This window comes from Magnolia sinica, chromosome 4, assembly GCF_029962835.1.
Source record: "Magnolia sinica isolate HGM2019 chromosome 4, MsV1, whole genome shotgun sequence".
Lineage (NCBI taxonomy): Eukaryota > Viridiplantae > Streptophyta > Magnoliopsida > Magnoliales > Magnoliaceae > Magnolia > Magnolia sinica.
In genome coordinates, this window is record NC_080576.1 from 99843088 (window position 1) to 99867906 (window position 24819).

General features: G+C 37.4%; 2 protein-coding genes across 3 annotated transcripts in view; both read left to right on the top strand.

The window, feature by feature from the left end:
- Nucleotides 1-443: 443 nt before the first annotated feature.
- LOC131243498 (probable magnesium transporter NIPA6) lies at nucleotides 444-23011 on the top strand. Of its 2 annotated transcripts, XM_058242889.1 has the most exons (10): nucleotides 444-870; nucleotides 6051-6107; nucleotides 6234-6324; nucleotides 6826-6986; nucleotides 7092-7219; nucleotides 7356-7493; nucleotides 21074-21166; nucleotides 21274-21391; nucleotides 22385-22430; nucleotides 22546-23011. In XM_058242889.1, the coding sequence occupies exons 1-10, from the start codon at nucleotides 747-749 to the stop codon at nucleotides 22574-22576; spliced, it is 987 nt and encodes a 328-aa protein (XP_058098872.1). In that variant the 5' UTR covers nucleotides 444-746; the 3' UTR covers nucleotides 22577-23011. The 2 variants fall into 2 exon arrangements, with proteins under 2 accessions (XP_058098872.1, XP_058098871.1); XM_058242888.1 differs by having other exon boundaries at nucleotides 22385-23011.
- LOC131244239 (probable magnesium transporter NIPA6) overlaps nucleotides 22636-24819 on the top strand; it is a 37731-nt gene continuing 35547 nt past the window's right edge. The window contains exons 1-2 of the mRNA XM_058243878.1: nucleotides 22636-22721; nucleotides 22805-22884. Of these exons, the coding sequence (XP_058099861.1) occupies nucleotides 22636-22721; nucleotides 22805-22884 (166 nt within the window). The remainder of the gene's footprint in view (nucleotides 22722-22804; nucleotides 22885-24819) is intronic.

The following is a 24819-nucleotide window of genomic DNA, read 5'->3' on the forward strand; positions in this document are numbered from 1 at the left end:
AAAGCCTTACCATGGAAAAACATTGGACCATGGAATTGTAATTAATGAATTAAATTCACAATAAATGTTAGTCACTTAATACATATATATATATATATATAAAGAAAATGTCATGTGTAAAGGATGCATATAAATAGGCAGTATTAATAAAACACATGTATCAATAGTGTGCACAATTTTGATGAATAAGTTATTTCATCTTTTATAAATCTTTTAACGCAGTGCGTTGATCATTGCTTTATGCTGTTTTTTTTTTTTCCACGTATGAATTTTTCATATAAATTTCTGTATTCTATTGTTGTGCGTTTGATTCGTTATAAGGTTGCTTACAGGACCATTAAAGGTTTCAGCGCCCCACCTAGTCCATCCAAGATGAAACTCAACAGACCAACGGTCTGGATCACATAACCCTCACTAGTCAGAACTAAAACAACAGAGCAAACTCCGCGTCCCACACAATTCGTCCACCGCCATTCACGGTCTCATCAATGGCATTCCTGAAATTTCATCAAACAACAAACCCACTAAACAATTCCCATTTTCCCGATCGATAGAACTCTGACGAAGAGAAAGGAACACGATCTGCGTTTTGGTGTCGTCTCTCTCTAGAAATCATCGAATTCATTGGCGGGAAACCGAAAGATATGTAAATACCATTTGTCTTTCCCGGGAAAATTTGAAAATTAATATTCCCTGGCCTTTTCTCTTCAGAGAGAGAGAGAGAGAGAGATAGAGAGAGCCAAAAGATGGGGATTTCAGATAATACGAGAGGGCTGATTCTTGCGGTGGCATCGAGCGCTTTCATCGGCTCTAGCTTCATACTGAAGAAGAAGGGGCTTAAGCGTGCAGGTGCCGCTGGTGCTCGTGCTGGTGAGAAATTACTCCCTCCACCTCAGTAAAATTCAATTTTCTGTTTTTTGAGAAGTTGGGGATTTTGAATTCTTGTCGGGAATTAATATCTATACACGTATTTCATACACCTGTTTCAGATCTTGGAAATTGAAATCATATGAAAGGATATAGTGGCTTCCTTCTGTTTGTTTTTCATTCTTTTTTTGGTATTTGTTAGGTGGTTTGTTTGATTGATTCCTTCAAATATTTTTTGATGATTGGAAAGATTTTGTGGGTGAGTTGTGTCATGGATCCGCTAGGAGTTGCATCACAACTTGCAGGCACACGTGCCAACTTGGCCCACACATGTGAGTCCCATGCTCGGTCGGGCCTTGTCTTGTGGATGGTCCGGATTGTCTAATCATCTGCTGTGCTTCATCTTCACATCTATGAAAATGATGGACTGTTAGGCACAGTGGCCAATGGTTTACATTCAGCTATACATGTGGTCCACCTGATTAATGGACCAGCTTGATTTTTTATGGGGATGTAAATCTTTCTTTTTGTTCTGATTAAGTGTTTAGAGAAGTAAATTCTCTTTAAACACAAGATCTCAAGTAGATAGGATTCTCACTTCATTGCATTCATTCAAGAGCTTACAATCCTATATATAGGCTAACAAACCACTTCAAGTTAACACATGTTAGTACATATTTCATGTATAAAAGATACATGGCAAACACCCCATGCTCACAATATGTATGAATTGGTCTTTCCAAAAAACTGATTTGGTTTGATATGATATCAGTTGTATTAATCAATATGGTTGATATGTAACCAATATTTTGAACCTTGCTTCCAACCAAAGAAGGAACTTCTATTAAAATTTTCTTAATTCGTAAGCTCTAACTCACACACTCATGTTTCGTGTTCAAAGTTCGGTTTGACCATCGCCATTTTCACTTTTAGAAATTAAGGGCCATCTCACCATACAATTATCGTATACTAAGTGATACCTAGTGTTTGAAGTATCGGTATCTCTAGAAGTTTCACTAGCCGAGGATACAGAAACAATATGGATATTGCCAATAATATCCTCAATAACCGGAAATGCATGGAAACATGGGGAAATGGTGGATTTTTTCAGTGAAACTTCAAGAGATGCTAAAATACACATATTTGCATATTTAGGAATTTTAAAAATTGCAAAAAGAATGCATGCATAATAAGTTTCCATTTGATAGGGGTATAAAAACATGTGTTGTTGTAAGAAATCAATCCAACCATCCCATCTATCCTATCTATCCATCCAACCATCCATCCAACCTTCCATCCAAATATCTATTGATATTTTAGAATATCAATAATACACGATATTTTGCCAAGAAATCGTCGATAATGGGAAAGGAAATGAAAGACCGTGGTCTCAATTTCACCCATGTCATGATAACGATAATATTTGCAATGCGATTAATATTATCGTTGACAAATTGAATACTGCATATAACCATATGCCCATAAAAAAATTTTAAATGGAAAGTTTTTTAATAAACAAATTTTTGGCAACATCGATACATTGATGATATTGTCTGTGTTTTCCCCTTATCTATGTTTGTGTCCTTATGAACAGGTTAGATGACAAATAAACATCCAATGGATGGGTTGGATATGTTCAAAACATCATGGTGTGCCCTACAAACAATGCATGTGCACCATACTGCATTGCAGCAGTGGGTATTGGATTGAGGCACCTTTCTTTCCTAATACAACAAAATGCCAGGAAAAAAGGGGCCTTTTCTTATGAAGTGTTTACTGCTTGTAATGTGTTTACCTGTAAACCCTTAACAACTAGTCAATTTTACAGGCATCCAGATGACCCCTAATTGGAACTTGTTTAGCAAAACTGAAAACTAATGTAATGGTCAAATGACTTAAGTAAAAAGCATGAAATAGACTTTAAATATGAATCAGACAGTATATCCCTATATGTGTCCTAGATTTTGAGAAATGGAGACCTGTGTCCTCATTCGTATCAATGTACAGTCAATATCCATATCCAGTTATCATTGTTAGAGGTGCAAATAGGCTTAGCAAAGGTCTCCTACAATCTATGTGAAATTCAGCTTGTGTTGTTATTGATGAGGACATCACATCACGTACGCTCTTGCGTATGTATCAGAGGAGGAGGCAGGCTGCCCCGATTTCCCTGTGGCTTGGCGAGTACCCGTGATCGTACTGAAGATCCCATGTGCATGTGCGAGCATCTGGAAGACTCCACACTAGGAAGATGCACATGGGCTGCTTTATGGAGCAATCCAAACCGTTGGATTGGAGGGACGCGACGATCGGGCCATTAGATCACACGATCAGGCCATTGATTGTTGATCGTCCACATCAGTTTTAGACTTTATTATATTTTATTATTTAGTTTTTGATTATTTTATATTTGGACACATTATGCGTGTTTTAGTTTATTTTATTTAGAGTAGGGCCATTTTTGTTAAAATTCACAAGATAGGGGGGTTATTGTAATTTTTGGAACTTCTTGGATCTATAAAAAGGGGGGCGTGTGACCTCTCTCCCATTGGATTTTGTGATAAAAAAGAGAAAAGCTCTTGCTTTCTTCTTCCATCTTTATGCGATTTGAAGATACTTTCATGCAATTTGGAAGGAAGATTGGTGCGAGGCTAATCTTCATCAACGGAGGTGCGATGTCTCCATCTATCCCCACTTCTCTCTTCTCCTCCATCAATGTACTTTCTTCGAATTTTTTGATTTTCCCATCTGAAGCCTTCATCCATTCATAAATCCATCTTTCGTTTACTTATCCCCATTCCCAAAACCCTAACCCTAAATCTAAAGTTCATAATTTTCCTACTTTCCCAAATTACCCAAACCCTAATTTTACCCTAGGTTGTATTAGGTTTTTACTTTGAAATAGACTATACCCTATGCTAGTTGGATGTTCCTACATCCATTAGATCCTAGTTTTGTTTTATTTAATAATCTTATGTGATGATGTTGGTAACCTAGGCTAGGATCATGCATGATGTTCTTTTGGTTTTTATGGGATTCATGATGATTATGGCAATGCTTGTGTTTTTTTTTGGGTTAATTATCTGAATTCCGCTACTTAATCTCATATGTTAATTGGTTCATGCATCGGTCCTCCGTCAATTATGCTATAACTTTGGGCATCATACTGTCCTTTCTTTCTAAGCTCCTTGGTGTCCACATTGTATCTAGTTTGTAACTAGTACCATCTCTGCACTCCAATGGAGTTGTCACCATTTCACTTTTGGAAATCCAATCCTCAAACCCCCTCCATATGACAAAAAAGTACTGTAGTAGTTTTTTTTTTTTTTTTCTTGTTGTCCACATTGTATCCACTTTGTAACTATTACCATCTCTGCACTCCAGCGGAGTTGTCATTTCACTTTTGGAAATCCAATCCTCAAACCCCCATGGAAAACTGATGCAGGACATGGAAAATTAAATATGATATGCAAGATTGCAGGCTTAGATCACACCAATTCAGAAACAATCACACAAATTCCACATCCCACATGAAAATCCAAACATTCAATTAAAGGGGAATCTATGCGAGTCCAAGCCGACACAGGCTAGGACTGGACCAATGAAATTATAAGCCAAACAATGTCAAAGGGAAATAAAATCAACTACTCATGCATAAAAATCAGTCCCTAATCCAAGGGATTCCCTAATTTCAATTCAAGGAACCCTAAGGTGACAAAAAGGGGCAAATCAATTAGGGATCATGTAATATAGGGTTAGGATTCATGAAAAAAAAAACGGCTATGAGAGGATAAAAGAGGATAAAAACCTGAGCCAAAAGATGATCCCGCGTGTGCACAGCAACAATGGCCCAGACGGACGTGTGTGTGATCCCGGCCGCACGTGTGTGGGGCCCACTATTCAGAAAAAGGCCACCTTGGCCCTGGTCGGCCAGGGATGGACTCCAAAACCTCCAAATCTCAGCTCGATCCGATGTACGGTTTGTGCGTGGTGCTCCGCCGAAGTTTCAGCTCGCCTGCGGGCCGAAATCTGGAAACCTGCTTCAATGAAGAAATCTGATGCAACAAAAGGACAAATTCGAAGTATGGATGGTGGGGGAAGATGAAAAAAAAAAAGATGATGGAAGATGGGGGTGAATTGGGATCGATGTGGCTTCGCACCACAGTAGTTAGCCCTTCAAAAAGGGAGGGCTTCACACCCACTTTTGAATTCTTCCACAACTCACGAAGAGAGCAGAAAAATAAAGCAGGAATTTTTTTATTAACTTCAATGAATGAAAAGAACTACAAAAGGTGCCTATTTATAGGGAGAACCCTATACCCAAAAACTCGCACCATGTGCGACACCTATTACTTGGCGATGAAGTAAACTAAAATAAAAACCAAACAAGGAAATCTAAAGCGTTCACGATGTTCTAAATAATAACAATAAGCAAAACCTAAAATATAAAACCAATCCGACGAGTGGGCCACGATCATGAGATCCCATGGTGGGCTTTTCTTGACTATGGGCCACTTTTCTGAACAAAAACTTGACTTCTAGCTAGGAGGCCCTTCCTGGACGTCGTCATCGAGGCAGATCGATGGTGGGGTCCTCCATCTACGTACGTACGTGCGTAGGGGGGCGGCATGAGTGCGCGTGTGCGCGTGATGTCCCCATCAAAAACCCTTACCCTAAACTAGCTCTTACCCTCTTCACAACCTTATATTAAGCTATCCCTTCATTGAAATAGAAGGATCATAACATTAAAGTTAAGTTTCCCATTCCTTCTTTGTCTATGGGGGGTTCTTTTGCAATCTGAAAAGGAATTCAGGATTCTATCCATTTAAGAAAAAAGCCCGTTCTCATGTTTTTGATTTGTAATCTTTTCTTTTTTCTTTTTCACTTTTAATTTAACAAAATGGATTTGTTTGCAATTTCTCTAAGAGGCTACATGGTGCCAAATTGATAAGCAGTGAAATTTTGTTTTCTCAGTTGTCTTGAATCCTTATTGGGCTAATTTCTCAGTTGAGTTCCTCTTTGGTGTGTAACTATTTGCATGAGGAGCATGGAAACTTACATTCTCCTTCACTATCCAAAACTTCTTGCTTTGCTCCATAATCTGTTTGTTGTGCCATGTGCTGTTTAATCCTAGCCTTTGCATAATGAAACTAAACTTACTGTGTTATTTTTTCATACTCTAGGGGCTGGTGGATATACTTACTTATTAGAGCCACTTTGGTGGGTAGGAATGGTGGCAAGTAAGCTCACGATCCGAGAACCCTCTAATATATAAAGACATTACTTTATTTTTCATATATATATTTGCATAGAAGTGATAGTCAAATGGGTAATTGATCTGGGGCTTGAAGTTTCTTGACAAACAGTGATTGTTGGAGAGGTGGTGAACTTTGTGGCTTATGTTTTCGCTCCGGCTATTCTAGTAACTCCCCTAGGTGCATTGAGTATAATTATCAGGTAATGAGGGAGATGTTTATTTATTGAGGTCTCAAGTACAACCGATTGGATCATGAGTTATGGTCCATCAATGGATAACTTCCAACCTTCCGTGTGCATGCAACACCTAATCCATTATGGGTTGGGCCCACCATTTGGATTGCCTTATAGAAAAATAAGATACATCCACTCATTGAGTGGACTGCACTTGTATTTTGATATTTGTTAATGTGGACATTGTTTTTTGTGGCCCACTTGATGAGTAGTTGCGGTTGTATGTTGCACTAGGTGATCATCACTCTGGGGCCAACCTATTTGAAGGGTTGGATTTCGCATTCACTGAATAGGTTGGAAGTTATCTGCTGCGTGGAACATAACTCCTTGTCCAATCGGTTGGACTTGGAGATCTCTTATATATTTATTTATTTTTGAGCTTTGTTTTTTGGATATGATGCTTCAGATAAAGTAGTTCTGAATATTTTGATGGGTTTTTGGAACTAACATGATTTGTGAATCGACCAGTGCTGTTTTGGCCCACTTCATGCTCAGGGAACGGTTGCAGAAAATGAGCATTGTTGGCTGTGTGTCCTGTGTAGTGGGTTCGGTGGTGATTGTGCTCCATGCACCTCAGGAACAGACTCCAACTTCTGTGGAAGAAATTTGGACTCTGGCAACTCAACCTGGTATTAATATTTTAAAATTTCATTTATCTTTAATAATGTTTCTTATCAAATATTTGGTGTTTCTAGGACATGGTTGTTGATTCTTATGTTGTATTTTCTCTACAGCATTTCTTGTTTTTTCAGCTGTTGCTATAGCAATCGTATTAGCTCTGATTCTGCATTTTGAACCCCGCTACGGACAGACAAACATATTGGTCTACTTGGGCATCTGTTCTCTAATGGGCTCGTTGACGGTAACTCATCTTTCCTTAGGTCTAATGATAGTGTTTGACCATATTATTGGACATTTATATGCTATCTGTTGCCATTATCTTCTTACTTTTCTGTGTTACCTTCAGGTTCTGGAACTTTTCTTTTGTCGGTGTGCAGGTTGTTAGCATAAAAGCCATAGGAATTGCAATAAAGCTTACACTAGGGGGAATAAGTCAGGTTGCATACCCTCATACATGGTTTTTTGTTGTAGTTGCAGTTATCTGTGTCATCACCCAATTGAATTACCTGAACAAGGTATGATGCTGTTTTTGTTATGTTTTATAGAAAGTGGTATCAACTGTTTGTTGCCAATGATTGACGTTCTCCAAACAAATGCAATTGCTTTCCTGCCCTTTTCAAGTCAAAGATTGAGTTTTTTGAAACAAATCAAATGCTTCTTTCTTTTTGTTTTCAACTATCAGCTGTTATTCCTAGGAAATCCATTCATGAGTTAACATCCATTCTCATTAGTTGTTGGAATACCATACACCATCTTATGTGGTCTTTGAAGTTGATTATGGCTTTTACGTGGACCATCTTATGCTTTTGATGCACCATTCTTTGTATGGTAGTTAGACGTTTGAATATTTCAACCAGTGTTGTCAAAATCCTACGATTTACGATTTTGAGTCGAATCTTAAGCAATATGATTTGAATCCCACCTTTGAATCCCTTTTTATATGAATCCTACAATTTTATAACTTAAATCCTACAATTCATGATTCAAATCCCGATTTACAATTCAAATCATACTCTTTCTCTTCTATTTTAAGCTTCACCTGGCTTTCATTTTATGTTTTTTAATTGGTTGTGGCTTTAAGAATCATTTAGAAAAAAATCTTTAAAAAAGAATCATTTAGAAACGATAATTTTTTTAAAATTTTTTTTAATTTATAAAAGACTAAATAATATATACTCTTCACGTAAAATCGTAGAGCTTTTTTTTTTATATGATTTCTTACTTCTTAACTGGTTGAAACATCTTCTTAACTGGTCGAAACATCAAATTGATATATGACTTATCTCGAATGTCTTTATGGATGGTTAAAATCATGCTGACTTATATGTATTGTGGAATGATGGTTAGAAATCAAAATTTCTTTTTTCGTTGGTCTACATAATCAAATGTTGCTTTCCAATGTGATTCCACGTTAACGAAAGTTAGCAAGAACATAAATTATTAAAGGATCCTAGTATGGTTTTTAAGAAAAATTTCTTGGAAGACAAAAATAGGAAAGATAAGAATCCTTTAATATGATCATAACATGGTATTACTTGGTGCATATTGATGGCAAAAAGGATAAGTGCTTAGTTTTTAATTAATTTATTTTTTTTCTGATTCATTTATATATTTTTTACTTTTTTTTTAAAGAAAATCATTTAAAAAATCTTATAATTTACAATACGGTTTGCAATTCAATACGATTCAACCCCCATTACGATTTGTGATACGATAATGATTTTGACAATATGATTTCAACCCATAGATTATTCAAAGCAAAAGAGCCAAATTATCGAAGGGCCGAAGTAATCCAATCGTGAGCTTTTATTTGTTGTATTTCCACCATAGAAAGTGAAATTTATCATATAAATGGTTTGGATCATTGGAAGATGAGCCATATTTAGAGGCTAAAGTCCCGATGTATCGTATGGCAAATTTGCAATACAGCGGGATATATTCAAGCAAACCTTTAATACTTGTAATGAAAATGGGGTTTGGGTGATTCGCTTGTGCTTAATGCATGCCTGATGGTTTTGTAGTTTCTCTTTAGGGTTTTTAGATGAAATTCATGCAGATGTTCTCCCGTCATCTTTTTTATGCCACATTTAGAGAAGTTTCTTCTGTCGTTCCTTTATTTGGAATCTCAAAGCTGTAATAACAAAAAAGTTGGCACATTCTTATTTTTTGAGAACATTTTCAATATATCATCTATCACTTTTATTTGAGATCAGCTGATGTCATTCATAGATGCCTGTCTATGTGCAGTTGAGGAATCATACGACCCTCGACCTTAGTATAGGCATAGCATCCTCGAGTTGTCAGTTTGTGCAATTGGGTTCCATGGTTGGTGATCCAAACTGTTGATATGATTTTGTAAACAGAGAGGAGTTGAAAGTTTTTTTGTATTTGAGACAACCCAAAGGGGTTGAATATATAGAGATTACAGTCATCTATACAAGGAAAATAATAAAATCAGAATCCTCTACTTATGGAAACGAACTATACAAAGTATACTAGATATACAAGGTATGTGAAACGAACTATACAAGGTATACTAGCTATACAAGGTATGTGAGCCTGTCTAATATCCTCCTTCAAACTAATGCTGGTCATCGACAAGTTATAGTTTGCCAACTAGAAATGAGTGACGTGCAGAAGTGAGGGACTTGGTGAGAATGTCGGCAATCTGATTATGGGATGCAACATGTGGAAGAGAAATGAGCCCAGATTGAAATTTCTCGCGGATAAAGTGACAGTCAACTTCAATATGCTTCGTCCGTTCATGAAAAACTGGGTTAGAGGCAATCTGAATGGTATTTAGATTATCAACATGGAGTGGAGTAGGATTCTGTAGAGGAATGCCCATGTCGGAAAGAAGTCCACGTAACCAGACAAGCTCACTACACGCAGCGAACATCGCCCAATACTCGGCTTCTGTGCTTGATTTGGAAATAGCGGCCTGCTTCTTACACTTCCAAGAGATGAGAGAAGTGCCGAAAAAAACACAGTAGCCAGTGGTAGATCTTCGTGTGAGAGCGCAACCGGTCCAATCAGCATCCAAATAAGCACAAAGGTCCAGAGTCGCCGTGGAGGAGAAGAACAATGATCGATCTAGAGTTCTACGTAGGTGCCGTAGGATGCGCAACACCGCAGTCATATGAAGAGTCCGAGGAGAAGAAACAAACTAACTGACGACTTGGACAACGTAGGCAATATCAGGGCGAGTCATAGTTAAGTAAATCAGACTCCCAACCAAACGGCGGTATAAGTCGGGCTGTGCAAGTAGATCACCATCATCACGGCCTATTGAACGTTAAGTTCTAAGGGAGTTTGAACCATCTTCTGATCCGTCAATGATGCCAAGGCGAGAAGATCCTTGGTATATTTACACTGATTGACCAGGATCCCACGTTTAGAACATGAAATTTCAAGCCCAAGAAAGTATGTGAGATGGCCGAGGTCTTTCATCTTGAAGGAGGATTGCAGAACTTCCTTTAAAACCGATATGCCAGCAGCATCGCTACCAGTCAGAAGTAGGTCATCAATATAGACGAGAACAATGACAATTCCGTGAGCAGTGGTGTGCAAAAATAAGGATGAGTTATGACTACTTTGATTAAAGTCAGCACCTGTAACAACATCGTGAAAGTGTTGGAACTATTTGTAATCTATTTGGTATCTCCATCATCTTGAATTGTGGGAAGAGGTACAACTAGTGTTGCAAAATGGAAAAAAAAAAACTTGATGGTCTATGTCTAGAATCTCCAATGTTCATCTGAATTAGGTCCTTACTCCCTATTTCTATTCTTTTAAAACTCAAAGATAATTGGACAACGTGTTTCTTAGACATATGAATGGGCGTCGTTGACCATAAGCTCATTCGTGGATCTCTACTCCACAATCAATAAATAAATACAAAATAATAATCAACTCCTTAAAAGATTTGGAGTACTCAAGCTGAGCACATGTGATGGCGGGGTAAGGATTAGGGATCCATTGCCAAGATTTGATAATCTTTGATTCTATTGCGATTTTGCATTGTAGGGGTACTAGTTATTAAGAATTTATAGTGAATGTTGCAATTGGATTAAATCACAAGCCAAAAAGATTCCCATTAAAGTTTGGAGTTGTCTGCTAACACATTGTATCTATGATATTCATAAAAATAAAAGATCAGGTGTTAACCACGCCAAATGGTGGGATAAGCCATTGTTCCTTTCCAACCCTGTTTGCTTCACGATTCCCTTCCCTGTTCACCTTCTCTGCTTGTAGTTCCTAGACGTACCAAGTAGAGTCCTGTAATTAGATATCGTGTCAGAAATTGTTGTGTGAAATTACGATAATAGGGTTGTTGAAAACGTGAAAGCAAGAAGCAAGAAACAACATACAATGATTTATGTGGTTCATCATGAAAGTAATTATGTCACGCCCTGAAATCTGGACCTGGGTTGGCTAGGCCCAATCCCGCATCCCAAGACATGACTCATATATAATATAAATATAAATCATAAACCATAAATCATTACATAAATCCATTCCATAAAACATACACTTTCCTAATACAATAATGAAACATTCAATCACCACTATCTAAAATCATACTCACTCTTTCACTATCATTCTTCTAACAAGGAATTCAAACTTGAAAATGAAGTGAATCTAGACAATCATAAGATAAACGCCTAAAACTCTACTTCGCTCAAGGTGTTCCGTTGCAGTATGGTGCCCACCGTTACCGATACGGATATGCCCTGTATCGGTCGATACGGGGCCGTAATGGCTGATACGGGGTGTGTAACTGTGTAAAAAAAATTTTGGTAAAAAAATTATGGAAAAGTATCCATTAAATCCGGAATATTCTAAATATTCCAAATATGCATTCATTTATAATTTGGAACATGTTTATGGTGGTGTAACGGTCCACTCTTTGGTGAGAATGCTATATCAGGCTATCTGATGGATTTATGAACATGACAACCTAAAATTAATTGCAAGCCTTTTATATTTAGTTTTCTAACTATATAATATTTATATAAATTTACTATAATGAATGCAATACCAAAACATCTTATATTTTCAAGTTTTCCTTTTATTTATATTGTTAGTGTATTACATACTTCGTGACTCACATACATTTTATTTCAATATATAGAGTTTAGGGACTTTTGTTTCCTAACAATTTGATATCATTTTCCCCCATAAATCTTTTAAAAAATTAAAATTAAATAGAGGTAAATAGTGTTGTCAATTCGGGGCTGATTTGGGGACCATTTAATGCCGCAAACTAACCTCAAATTAATGCAATCTATTGGCACTTATCCCACTAATGGATTGGTGGACATTTATTGGACAATGAAAAATGAAAAATATCAAATGGTCCTATTTCAAAAAACAAGTGTTTGCAAACTAATGGTGAAAATTGTAGGAGTTATTTAATTTTGGGATTGTGACTTAGCAACGATGGTCCCAAAATTTAATTGGTTAATTTTGAGTTGATATATACGTCATGTATAAATTTTTAGGGCCATGTATTGGGGTCCACTCGATTATGTATTATATATCCATGTCATCCATCTGTTTTGGCAACTCATTTAAGGGCATTGAAAAAAAAAAAGGTAAATCTAGATCTCAGGTGGACCACTAGTGGGCTAGGCATGCCACCTCGATGTTTTTGTATATCCATGTCATCAATTTGTTTTGCAACTCATTTTAAGGCATGGTCCAAAAATTCAGGTATATCTAAATCTTCGGTGGACCACTAGTGAGTATCCCTTTAAAAGTGGGGCCCACCTCAATGTATTTGTTGTATATCCATATGGTCCATCTTTTTTGCCAACTTATTTTAGGGCATGGTCCAAAAAATGAGGCATATCCAAATCTTAGGTGAACCACAAAATAAGGATTTAATTCCCACGAATAAAAATTTCTTAAGACAATTTTTTATTTTTTTATTTCGGATCAAGCTATTATTTGTGTTCTCCCTTCATTAAGGTCAAAGTCTATGTGACCTTATCAACAAGTTCGATGGAAAATAAACATTATAGTGGGCCTTGGGAAGATTTTAACAGTGGGCATTCAATCCCAACTGTGTGGTCCAATTGAGATTTGGATCCCGTCATTTTAAGGATCGTGCCATAAAATGAACCTGAAAAATTGATGGACGGTATGAATATAGTACACATAAATCAAGGTGGGCCCCATGTAACGAAACAGTTCAAGTGCATTGTGCTGCGTGCACCGCAGAGCATTTTAAAAAAATAATTGAAGTGCGTGGCTGTGGGGTCCATTCGCTTTTCCAATTCCCAGAGAGAGAGAAATCGAAAAGAAAAGAGGGAAAGAAGAGAGGGAACTGAAAAGAGGGAGAGGGGGAGAGAGAGAGAGAGAGAGAGAGAGAGAGAGAGAGAGAGGAGCGGAAAGAAAGAAGAAGAAGAAGGGCAACAACATCTGCTACTGCCACAGCCGCAACAATGCCGCAGCCCGAGAAGAAGAAGAAGAAGAAAGAAAAAAGGTATGTCCCCCCCCCCCCCCCCTTCATTTTTTCCTATTTTCTTTAGGGTTATGGCCCGTAACAGCTGTTATGCTACCGTAACGTCCGTTATGGGCCACAATGGCCTTTACAAACCCAACAAATGGAGGTGCCCTATTTCAGGGCCATATTGCGTAATGGTATCAACCGTTACCGTTACGTATCGGCCGTAACCAATTTTGAATACCTTGACTTCACCCTTTCTCTAACAAGATCCCTAATCTTGAAATTTAATGTTCAAAGGTTGGGTGAGCTTATGGAAGCCCAATGAGATCATTTCCTTCACAAGTTTGAAAACAGGCTCGATATAAATATACGAAAATACGCAACAATTTCAGAGTGAAAATAAAGTAAACCATGATTTTCAATGCAATGCAATAAATCGATATCATGATTTTAGTACAAATAATTCATAGATCACAAGGCATTAATACACCACGATGCGTAATTATGAAATATCACAATAAAACATGAAGTAACTTCCACGTGATAACCCCACCTTTTAATGCAATGTATGTATGAGATATGCAACTTCCCAAAACCTCGAATGGCTCAAACAATAGGTGCCTTTTGCAATTCTTACATGCTCACCTATTCGGTCTAGTGAGATGAGTAATTCATACACGCTCTCCTACGAGCAATCCTTACATGTTCAACTATTTCTCTCTCTCTCTCTCTCTCTCTCTCTCTCTCTCTCTCTTTCTCTCTCGTTTTTATTTTTATTTTTAGGAAACGAACAATCCGTACATGTTCGCTAATGAGCAATTCTTACATGCTCACTGAACCAATCTAGTGAAATGATCAATCCTTACATGCTCACCAAACTAATTTAGCGAAACAAGTAATCCTTACATACTTGGTGATGAGCAAACCACATGAGAATATGCATAAACCTTCTTTTACATGAAATCAAATGTCATAACCTTTTTATAATCACACCTTTCTATAAAAGATATGCCAATATAATGCAAGAGTGCACAGACATGAGATTCGGGAGAATTACTTCCCCCACAAAAAAAAAAAAAAAAAACTATAGTCCAAGTAGAAAATCAAGAAAGTAAATATTTAAATTTAAAAATCAAGAACCTGAATATTGAATTTTCAAAAAAATAAGGGAAAGATCAAGAATCTAAAATCTTGGTTTTCAAGAAAATAAGGAAAATAGATAAGGTTTTAAGAAATATGGGAATTATTTTTTGAAGAAGGGCATGGAGAATTGAGAAAGGGTGAACTCAAACCTTGATATCATAAGTTATATGTGTTATTGTAATAAATGGAAGATCTTAAACTTAAATGAAAAAAAGGGGTTATTCCCAAAGCTAAAAGGGTTATTCCTAAAAGCAAATGGCTAAGAAATATACTTGCAATCTATTTAATAAAATAATGCACATGAGGAAAAACTCACCTTAAATCTTGATTTATTTATTTATTTATTATTATTATTATTTTGGATTTAAAGAAGAAGAAAAAAAAAAGAGCAAGAAGAAAAACTAGAACTAGAGTTAGAAAATAAATAAAAAAGGTGCGAAGGAAAACCATATGAAAGGATCACTCACCTTGACGAGTTATAAAACAAAATAGGCCTCCTCCTCCTCCTCCTCCTCCTCTCTCTCTCTCTCTCCCTCTCTCTCTCTCCCAACGTGGAGTGAAAGAGAGGAGCTGCCCTTTATTTATAATGCACTCTCACATCTCCCGCTTCTTATTCTTTCTAGAAGATCCACATTGCCAACTCCTATAATCCTTAGGACTTACACATGTTGGCCTCTTTCGCTCCCCATAGATGTGTCATGTATGGTGGGTTGAGTGGATAAGGGTTATGGTTAGGTGGACGACTGGACCATGAAGAGGGTAGACAGTATGGGTTGGGTAGATGGATGACTGTATTGATTGATTAGTTGGATGGTTGGTGTGTCTAGTGCTAGGATGAATGGATGATCACAAATCATCGAACATTTAGAAGGATTGGAGGATCTCAGGATTCCACCAACCAAAAGATAGGACATGCACTACCAACCGAAGGACGGGACATGCACTTATTTACATAAAAATACCGTTTTACATTTAAGTTATTTTTATGTAAATAAACAAATACCCCCATTCGAATTCAATAAAAATACTTAAAATATCAAAATTTCCAAATCAAGAACAAATCACGACTTTTTGATTTTTTAAAAAAGATTGAACTTTTAAATGATAAGGTTTTTCTCAAATCCTAATAGCTCATAATTTTTGTTATATCAAAATAATGCTAAAACAATGAACACTGGTAAAAAAATATGTTTTCAAATTATGATTTATCTTTTTTACCAAAATAAGAAACAAGCATCGACAAACAATTGACGAATGGATAGTTAAATGAATGATCGGATAGATGGTTAGATGAATGAACGGTTTAGATTATCAAATAGCGGTTTAATTTGCGTATGTGAATGGATGGTTGGGGTGAGGAGGTTAATGATGGATGGCTTAGAATCCATGGGAGAGTTGAAAAGTTTGCATTGTAGGTTAAGGGTAAGAACCAAGAGAATAGTTCACCTTTGTGGTAGGGTTGTTTTCGACAATTTGGGCTTGCGATAATGTCTCAAAGTGTTCATTTGAAATATGGGTTTAATGGTCATTAATGATGCAAGTCTATGGTGGAAATTATGGGTCAAATGAAAGCGGATTGATTTCAAATTTCAAACTTCGTGAATTTGTTTTGGGTAGGTTTAGCTCAAGATTGGTTGGTTAATGATGGGCTGATTTGACTTACAATCGGGTGATCCAATTTGGGTAGATTTTTAATGTAAATAAAAGGTTACAGTTGGGCACTTTTGGTATATGGGTCACAGGTCATGATCGGGTAGGTTTAATGCATATTCAACAATTAAGATTGGGCAAGTTTACGAATGAACGATCGGTTTTGTGTGCATGAGTGGTGAGTGTGAACGTGTACACACACACACAAATCATATAATTGCTCACTACATACACCAATGGTTAACACTAAACAGATCTATCATGCATATCAACGGTCACACCTTGCATAGATTGATGGATGCATAGTCGGTCATATGAATAAATGTATGGATGAATGGGTAGATCTATGCATATGTGCTTGGATAAATGCAAGTGTACATATATGCGTGCATACGAATGCGCACCAAAATCCCAGTTCATTACAGACCATGTATACAAGCTAAGACAATCAAGGAGATTTTCACTATGATGAAAGAGTACAAAATACAAGGTTTCTCTTTTACACACAAAAACTTGCTTCCAAACCTTATATATGATGTTCCCAAATCCTAACTCAACTAGGTACTCCCATTTAAAATGAGAACCCCCCAATACAAAAAGTCCTTCCACAAAAGGAAACTTTGCAGTTTTCACATGACAAAACAACCCCTAGACCCCCCTCCACCTTATAGAAGTCATAATGGGTCATAAGGGCTAATAGGAATATATGACTATATCTGAGACAACATAAATTTCCCATAGAATGTTTGCATTTTTCAAGTTGGCATCAATTACAATTCAGAGTCTCCTTCAATTTACAATTTTGGATTTTTGATTCTATTTGCTAGTTGTAGGCCATTACAAAGTCTAGAAGCTTTCGCTCCAATGATGGATGTAAACTGGATATCTATAGGCTGCTATGAATTCTTCCTTATCAGTCTGAATTAGCATATCAATTGCTCCTTTGTTCTGCTTCGGTGATGCAGGACATGTGATCTAACCATTTGGAAGCAGGAGATTATTAATGGATTAATCAAAGTAGGTCAAATATAATAACATGCCATTCTACCATGATTAAAAGAGTACCAAATAGATAATAAAATTCAGATTTATGTTAAATCACAATCCCACACAAGCACAAACCACATAAGTATGAAAATCTAAGGCCCAATGAGAGGTTGGAGCTCTTACGTTAGCATAGATATGGTTCTAATTCAACGGGCAGATTTGCACAATTCTAGGGTTAGGGTTTTAAGGGGTTTTGGGAATTTTGGGAAAAATGAGAGATTTAGGATTTGGGAATGAGGGTTTAGGGTTTTGTAGGGAATTAGGGTTAGGGTTTCATAGGGGATTAGGATTTCGTAGGGAATTGGGGATTAGGGTTTTAGGCTAGGGTTTAGAGGATAGGAAGAGGGATTGAAGAAAGGGAAGAAAACGAAGGGAATGGGCTGACTGAACGGTCGTATGACCCTATTTGTACGTGTGGGGATGGTGGTGATGGGTTGGGTTTGGAGTGATGGCTAGGAAAAGATGGATTTAGGTAATGGGTTTAGGTTTAGAAGGAAAGGGTAAGGATTTAGGGTTTATACAAGAAAAGTAGTAAGGAAGGGGGATTTGAGAAGAGATGATAGTAAATAAATAAAAAAACCTTTTAAAAGAGAATAAGATAGAGATGAAAATGATAACTAGGCTTCACACCTTTGAATTTACACCAAATAGTCTCTTTCACAAGAGAATCTCAAATCACATGAGAGAGATTTTTTAAGCGAAAGAGTTGTTTTTCATTCCATTATTATGGGCTAGGGCTGGACGTCCCCCTCGATAGCCTTAACACGTGTTTTGACAAAAATACCCTTAATAAAAACATACCTCACATGTCCGATGATGCAATAAACTGAAAATAACTCATCCTAGACTATAAATAATGAATAAAAACATAAAATCAGCTAATCCTAATAGTAATGACCAAAGTGATCAAGGATCACAATGATCCAACCGCCCAGTCAAAGGATCCACACGATCCAATGGTCCAATCGTTGTGTCCTCACAATCCAACAATCAAAACTCCTCAAATTAGCAACCCACATGTATCTTCCTAGTGTAAGATGCACCATCATGCATGTGGAGTCTTCAAGTCCTCAATGCAGCCCACTCGGGCCCATGTACAAGTCATCGAGCCAAAGTGAAGGTTGGGCTGACCTCCTCCTCCTCTGGTATACTCTAAATGGTTGGATGCCTTCATCATTGGGGATTTAGGCCCCATTAAAATTGAGTTTGTATAACCAGATTGACAGAAGTTGCTACTTTAATTATAGGGTCTTCCAATCAATGGCCTATTTCCTGTCCCCATGATAGGGTTTTGGTTAGGGTTCTTCTTAGGAAATCTTTATCCTTGGCATCATGTAGCTTGCGCAAGGGGGATTCTTTTTAAATCCTACTATTACCCGATTTACTCTCTCATAAGTCATAATATGGAGTCATAGACGGGTAGACAAATGGGAAGGATGGTAGAGAATGGGTTGATGACTGTAGTGTGAATAAAAGAGGAGAAGAGTGTGGTGTACAATGAATATCAAGGGACTTTATCACTTCAACAAGGATCACAATCTTCTTCCTCCCCTCTTTGTCAAATTTAGTCCAGTTGGAAAGCCAGAGCTTCACCACTTAGGATATGGACTGTCCCTCCTAAGCATTCCACCATGATATGATCTCCTCCCATACTTACGATTGGGCATAGTCACAAATCTCATTCTCGGGAAAGAGACCATTTCGTAGGGGTGCAAGGACATGACTTTTGATGAATACCATGCATGCTAACAAATGTCAATATGCATACAAAAATGTTTCCTTCCTAACCCAAAACTCGATTGAGTCAACTCGACTTGGTGAGATTTTGAGCCGAGTAAGTGAGAAATTTTCTTTCAAACTTCACTCCACCGACTTCTGGAGAGATTCATTCTGCAACCCCTACACTCAACAACACCATTTCTTAGGGGTGCAAGGACAAGACTTTGATGAATACCATGCATGCTAACAAGTGTCAAAATGCATTCAAATATGTTCCCCTCCAAACTCGGCCGAGTCAACTCGACTCGTTGAGATTTTGAGTGGAGTCGGTGAGAAATTTGCTTTTGAACTTGACTCGGCCGACTTCTGGAGAGATTTGTCATGTTGACCCTCATACTCATTCGAATTGGTGCGAACACTGACTTGCAGTGACTCAAGTCGAGTAAAGGTGGAGGGAGGGATATCAAACCCTCAACCGCCACCAACAGAACCAATGCAGCAGTAAAGTTATTGCTAAGAACTTTTGCAGTTTTGTTTTATTTAAATCGAAAACAGATCTATAACTATCTGTAATATCTAAAATTTTATTAGTAAATATTGAGTAGAATCATATAAAGACTCGATTGAGTCTTCAAGTCAACCTGACCTGGCTGGACATCGAGTCGACTTGAGTTTTTGAACTATGAATTGGAATGGAATACTTTGTTTTGGAAGATAATCTCATACTAATCACGTTTTACAAATTTATTGTAAATGCTTAGAACTTTAGATTAATGAGGTGTCACATTAATTGATGTCTATTGAGAACAATCGTCAATGAAAATTACATAATAAGGCTAGCTACCTTAAGATGATAAAGGTGCAGGCTCCAAACTCCAACATGCACTATAACAGAAAAAGAGTCTAGTAAAGGCCGTGTTTTTCTCCAACTCAAATGTCATCAATGGATATAGACCCAAGTGCTGAAGTATAGGACTAGAATCATGACTCCAATGATGACATAACCAAAATAGAGTACTTGAACTGTCTCTGGATACTCCAGAGGAAGCGGAAGGCGAAGGCATGTGCAGCTTTTCAGGGAAGTAGAGCTTACCATCTCCATCCAGTCCTAATCTGAGATCCTCTCTTGACCCTGCAAACAACCATAAGGCCATGTCTGGAAACCATGGATTCCATCCCAAACAATGGACCAGGAAAAGGGTTTTCCTTTGATGTGATGATTTTTGTTGTTTGGATAGCAAAGAAAAGGTTGGATTCCACTAAGCAATCATTACACCTTTCCATAATTTGGATTCTAGACACAAGAAAATAAGCGAGTATTTTGAGGAATGTGAGATTTTCACTTGTTTTTTTATTTTTTATTTTTTTTTACAGTGAGATTTTCACTTGTTATCCAAACTGGAAGTCAAAATTGGAATCCATGGGTAATTATCATTTTTTTTTCTTTTCATTTGCCTTGGATTCCATGCATCCAAACATGCCCTAAGAGGAAAAGTGTAAATGGTTCTTCTGCTCAAGTGCGCTATTGTGAAGTATGAGCTGCATGACATTCCTTGTGAGAAATCATAAGGCCCTGTAGGGTGAATGGCCCTTGATAGAGGGGAATGATGGAATAGGATTCATGTAGGCTTAGATGATGATGATGAAGAATCATAAGCTCCTGTGCTGAGGCATAGAATTTTGTACATGTGGGCCCTTAGTTTGGCAAGCTAAACTTTTGATCTGATGGCCCACTATGGATAAGTGTGCCCCAGAATCTCTGGTCGGAATATCCTCACCCTTCGGCTTTTGATCATTTTCTCATTGAATGTGGGTCATTACTGTCTGTTTGGAGGCCACTGATTGATGTGTTAGGGTCCTCAGTATGGAGGATTTTTGGGGCATTCCCCATCCAACTGTGGGACTATCAGATGAACAATCTGAATCACTGGACCATAGATGCCGCACATACGGAGTCCTGTGCTGCCACAAACTATATATCTGCTGATTATCTCCAAATGAACGTGTATTCCTCCATTCTATCACTATATGGAAAATCTATCCTTTTGACTTACTCTGACGTCTGTGTTATCCTTGTTCCAGGCATTGGATTCCTTCAACACGGCAATCGTTTCACCAATTTACTATGTAATGTTTACAACTCTAACAATAATTGCAAGTGCGATTATGTTCAAGGTGAGTGTCTCTCGATCTTATCTTTTTTCTTGTATAATTTTTTGGTATAATTTACAGGAAAACATGAGCTCAAATCCTATGGTTTTCTAATTCCAATGCTGCTGCAGGATTGCTCTGGTCAAGATGTAAGCAGTATAACTTCAGAGCTATGTGGGTTCATTACGGTCCTTTCTGGAACAATCATATTGCATTCTGTGAGAGAACAGGAGCCAGCTCCCGCCGCAGGTAAGTGCAGAATAAGTTCCAGATATTCTATAGGTGGTTAGGTGAACCATCAACACCATTAGAATATAGAGAAATCTAATGTGAGTGAGGGTGGCATGCCATTTTCCTTATCTGGTGCTCTGCTGCACTTGGATTTGACACATGGTACAAATGGTCCATGATTCGTTAGGTGGGTCCACCATGGAAAAGCACTCTTCACGTAGCCCATGGATTTGATGATCCTACCCATTCAATTGTCGGAACTTTTCCTGTCCCACCATGGGTTTTTTCTATTTTGGCAGATACACTCAATGAATGGTTAGGATGGACTACTGTGCCACGTCATTTCTCTAGAACTATGGCGTGCTGTAATGGGGCCGTAAGGTAAAAGTAATGGTGACAACCTTTACACGTTACGGGGTTATAATGGTATGGGAAAAATGACCCATAACAGCTGTTGCAACCTCCATAACGACCTATTACACCCCCCATAAAGGCCATAATGGCTCCGTGACAGTACATTACGGGCCTGATACCCGTTTTTTTTTTTTTTAATTTTTTAATTTTTTTTTAAATTTTTTTTTTTTTAAAGAGGCTGTAACAGCCATTATAACCCATATTGTGAAGGTAACGGTGGTGGCTATTATGGCCACCATTACCGTTACAGAATACCTTCTCTAGAACTAGAAATGAATTTTGGTGGCCAAACCAGCATCTTTCAAAATATAAACATTTTCCTTTATTTTTAATGTATTTTCTATTGAATTCTGTATCTTCTAACTTCATCCCGCTTATGCAAAATGGGTCTTTTCTTATTCGGTGGATCCTCCTAATGAACAGTCAACATGCTGCACCGTTGTGCCATGTGCCATTTCTCCAGCTCTGGAAATGAATTTTGGTGGCTACACCAGCATCTTTCCAAATATAAACATTTCCTTTTTCTAATGCATTTACTGTTGAATTCAGAATCTTGTAACTACATCCCGCTTATGCATTTTCCATTGCTGAATGCAGCATCTATATCATGGTACATTTCTAGAAGCAATGGGGACTTGATGAAGTATGTCGTCGATGATTATTTCTTAACATTACACAATTCAAACTCTTTTCACTAGTGTTTTTTTTGCTCCGTGTCCATTTTAAGACAATCTCGATGGAGAAGAGCATTTAAGCAGGCATGCTGGATATGACACGGGACGAGTTTGATGCCTTCTGGCCACTTCCATTGTCTAATGGGATTGAAGTGTTTGTTTAGTAACAGTTCCATGGTATATACTTCCAAGGCATTCTTTGTGAGAGGTTGGCTAAGGATGGGAGATGAGATATCTGTGCAGAAATCATCTAATCTTGGGTGGGATTTTCTGGGACCTGTGGAGGTTTTTTTTTTTTTTTCCCCGTGATTTTGTAACTTGTTGGTTGTTCTTGTTCATGTAGAGGAACATTCACCTACAACCCATTTCTGCCTAACTTGGCATGTCTACCATTCTTGGCAAAATCTTCTCTCTCAGTGAATGGTATAAATCATCTTGCAATGGGTTGTAGGTGAGTATTCCTCATGTATCCTTGTATATGAAACTTCTATTTTGTGGCATCTGAGACTTTTGTTATTGCCTGTTGTTTATAGAACTTTCTTGGTTGTAACCGGGATGCGATGTGCTGAATAGAATTGTAGCTGTCTGTGGGTCACTTGATTCCATGTAGGTGGGCCTCACATGGGCTCCTTGTATACTTACATGAGAGATCCCAAAAGACTGTTTATGGTTTACATTGTACTTCACTACTTTCAAAACGGCGAGTCATCCACCATTGTGAATCTGGGCTGTCCAAATTGTTGGCCCAATATTGCTTGATCATTCCTTGATTATCTCATCCACGTGTATGATGTTTGATAGGTGTGATTTTTGAAAAGTGACTCATTTGTAACTATGATAGAATGCACTTGGATGATTGAGATATCTAGTCTAAATTTGAGGATAGACCAGCCCTCTTTGTAATTAAGTAAAAGATTACTAGAGCTTTTTTTTTTTTTTTTCTGAAATGGCTGAAAATTATATAAATATTTTGGGATTCTCCAAAATTCAAATTAAACATTTAAATTTCACATTCATATTAAAATTTAAATTCAAGACTAATCTACTTTCCTATAATTAAGGCTAACTTCTCTTTGAAATGTTATTTCAAAATCAAAATTCAAATGCAAAATTAAAAATTAAATCTAAATTTTAATGCAAATTCAAATTTATTGATTATTTTAAGTGGGGCTGCCTAGCCTACTTTGCTGGCCTGAATGGTTTTGCCCACGAGCCCATTAGTTGGACATGTTGGGATTTTCCTCCCATGTGGAGGTGTCCCACATGTGACCCTAAGTGAGGGCATTGGTTCTTAATATTGTTATTTATTCCTATTGTATCCATGTCTTGATCCTCTATTTGTCATTGTAGACCCATTTTATTGTAGAAGTATTGTGGGTAGCTCACATGGGTGTGAACAGGATCCAACCTTTCTATCAAGATCTCCCCATTACAAAATTCAAACATCCCAAAAATCAGGCCAATCGAACCTAGGTTCGTATGAGCTACCATGTGAATTTAGGTGTTTTTGGATAGTTGTCCATACCATGTGAATTTAGGTGTTTTTGGATGGTTGTCCATTATTTTCTACGGTGGCCCATGTACAATCATATGCGCATAATGCTCAGAATTATAAAAGAAAAAGGAAAAGATAAAGATAAAAAAAGGTAGATCTAAATATAAAGGTGATCTACACCAAAAATTAAAAAATAAAAAAAATACCTCATTTCAATAAAATTCAAAATGCGCATGCAAAAAAATCTAATATAATCAAAATGAAATTACAATCTTCAAGGGAACATCTCTTGGATCCCCTACTTTATTACACAATAACCTTCACCAACCTTTAAGAGAACGCCCTGTCTTGAATAACCCACTACATTACACAAACAACCTTCACCCACCTTCAAGAGAGTGCCCTCTCTTGGATAACCCACAAATAGGTCCTCTCTTGGATAACCCATCATGGCATGTAGGTCCGAGATCAAGTCCATCCACCTATTGGTTAGACCATGTTAGGATATAACTTAAAAAATGAAATAGATACAAGACTTATGGTGGCCATGCTCACCATTAAAATTAATCTAGTCCACTCAAAAGGTGGGCCCAATATTGAAAATAGGTGAATGGGTTAAAAAACTTCAATCAAATGTTTTAGATACATACATTTGCTTCATAAATTAAAGCCCATCGGACCGGTTGATTGCCAGGCGTCAATATAGTGGTGCTTTTCAAATGGATGGATATTCATTTTGATCCATTCATCAAATGGTCCACACGTGTCTGTTGAGAATGGACCGCAGGAAAGTTCCATTAAAGCGTGCATTCTTTTTTGTTTAGGATCGCCCATCTGATGAACGTACCAACCTGATATTTGCA

Coding starts and splice junctions, on each gene's coding strand:
- LOC131243498 (XM_058242888.1), top strand. CDS start 747: ATGGGGATTTCAGATAATACGAGAGGGCTGATTCTTGCGGTGGCATCG. Junction 6,987..7,091: donor GACTCTGGCAACTCAACCTG/GTATTAATATTT, acceptor TTTTCTCTACAG/CATTTCTTGTTTTTTCAGCT. Junction 21,167..21,273: donor CAAGTGCGATTATGTTCAAG/GTGAGTGTCTCT, acceptor ATGCTGCTGCAG/GATTGCTCTGGTCAAGATGT.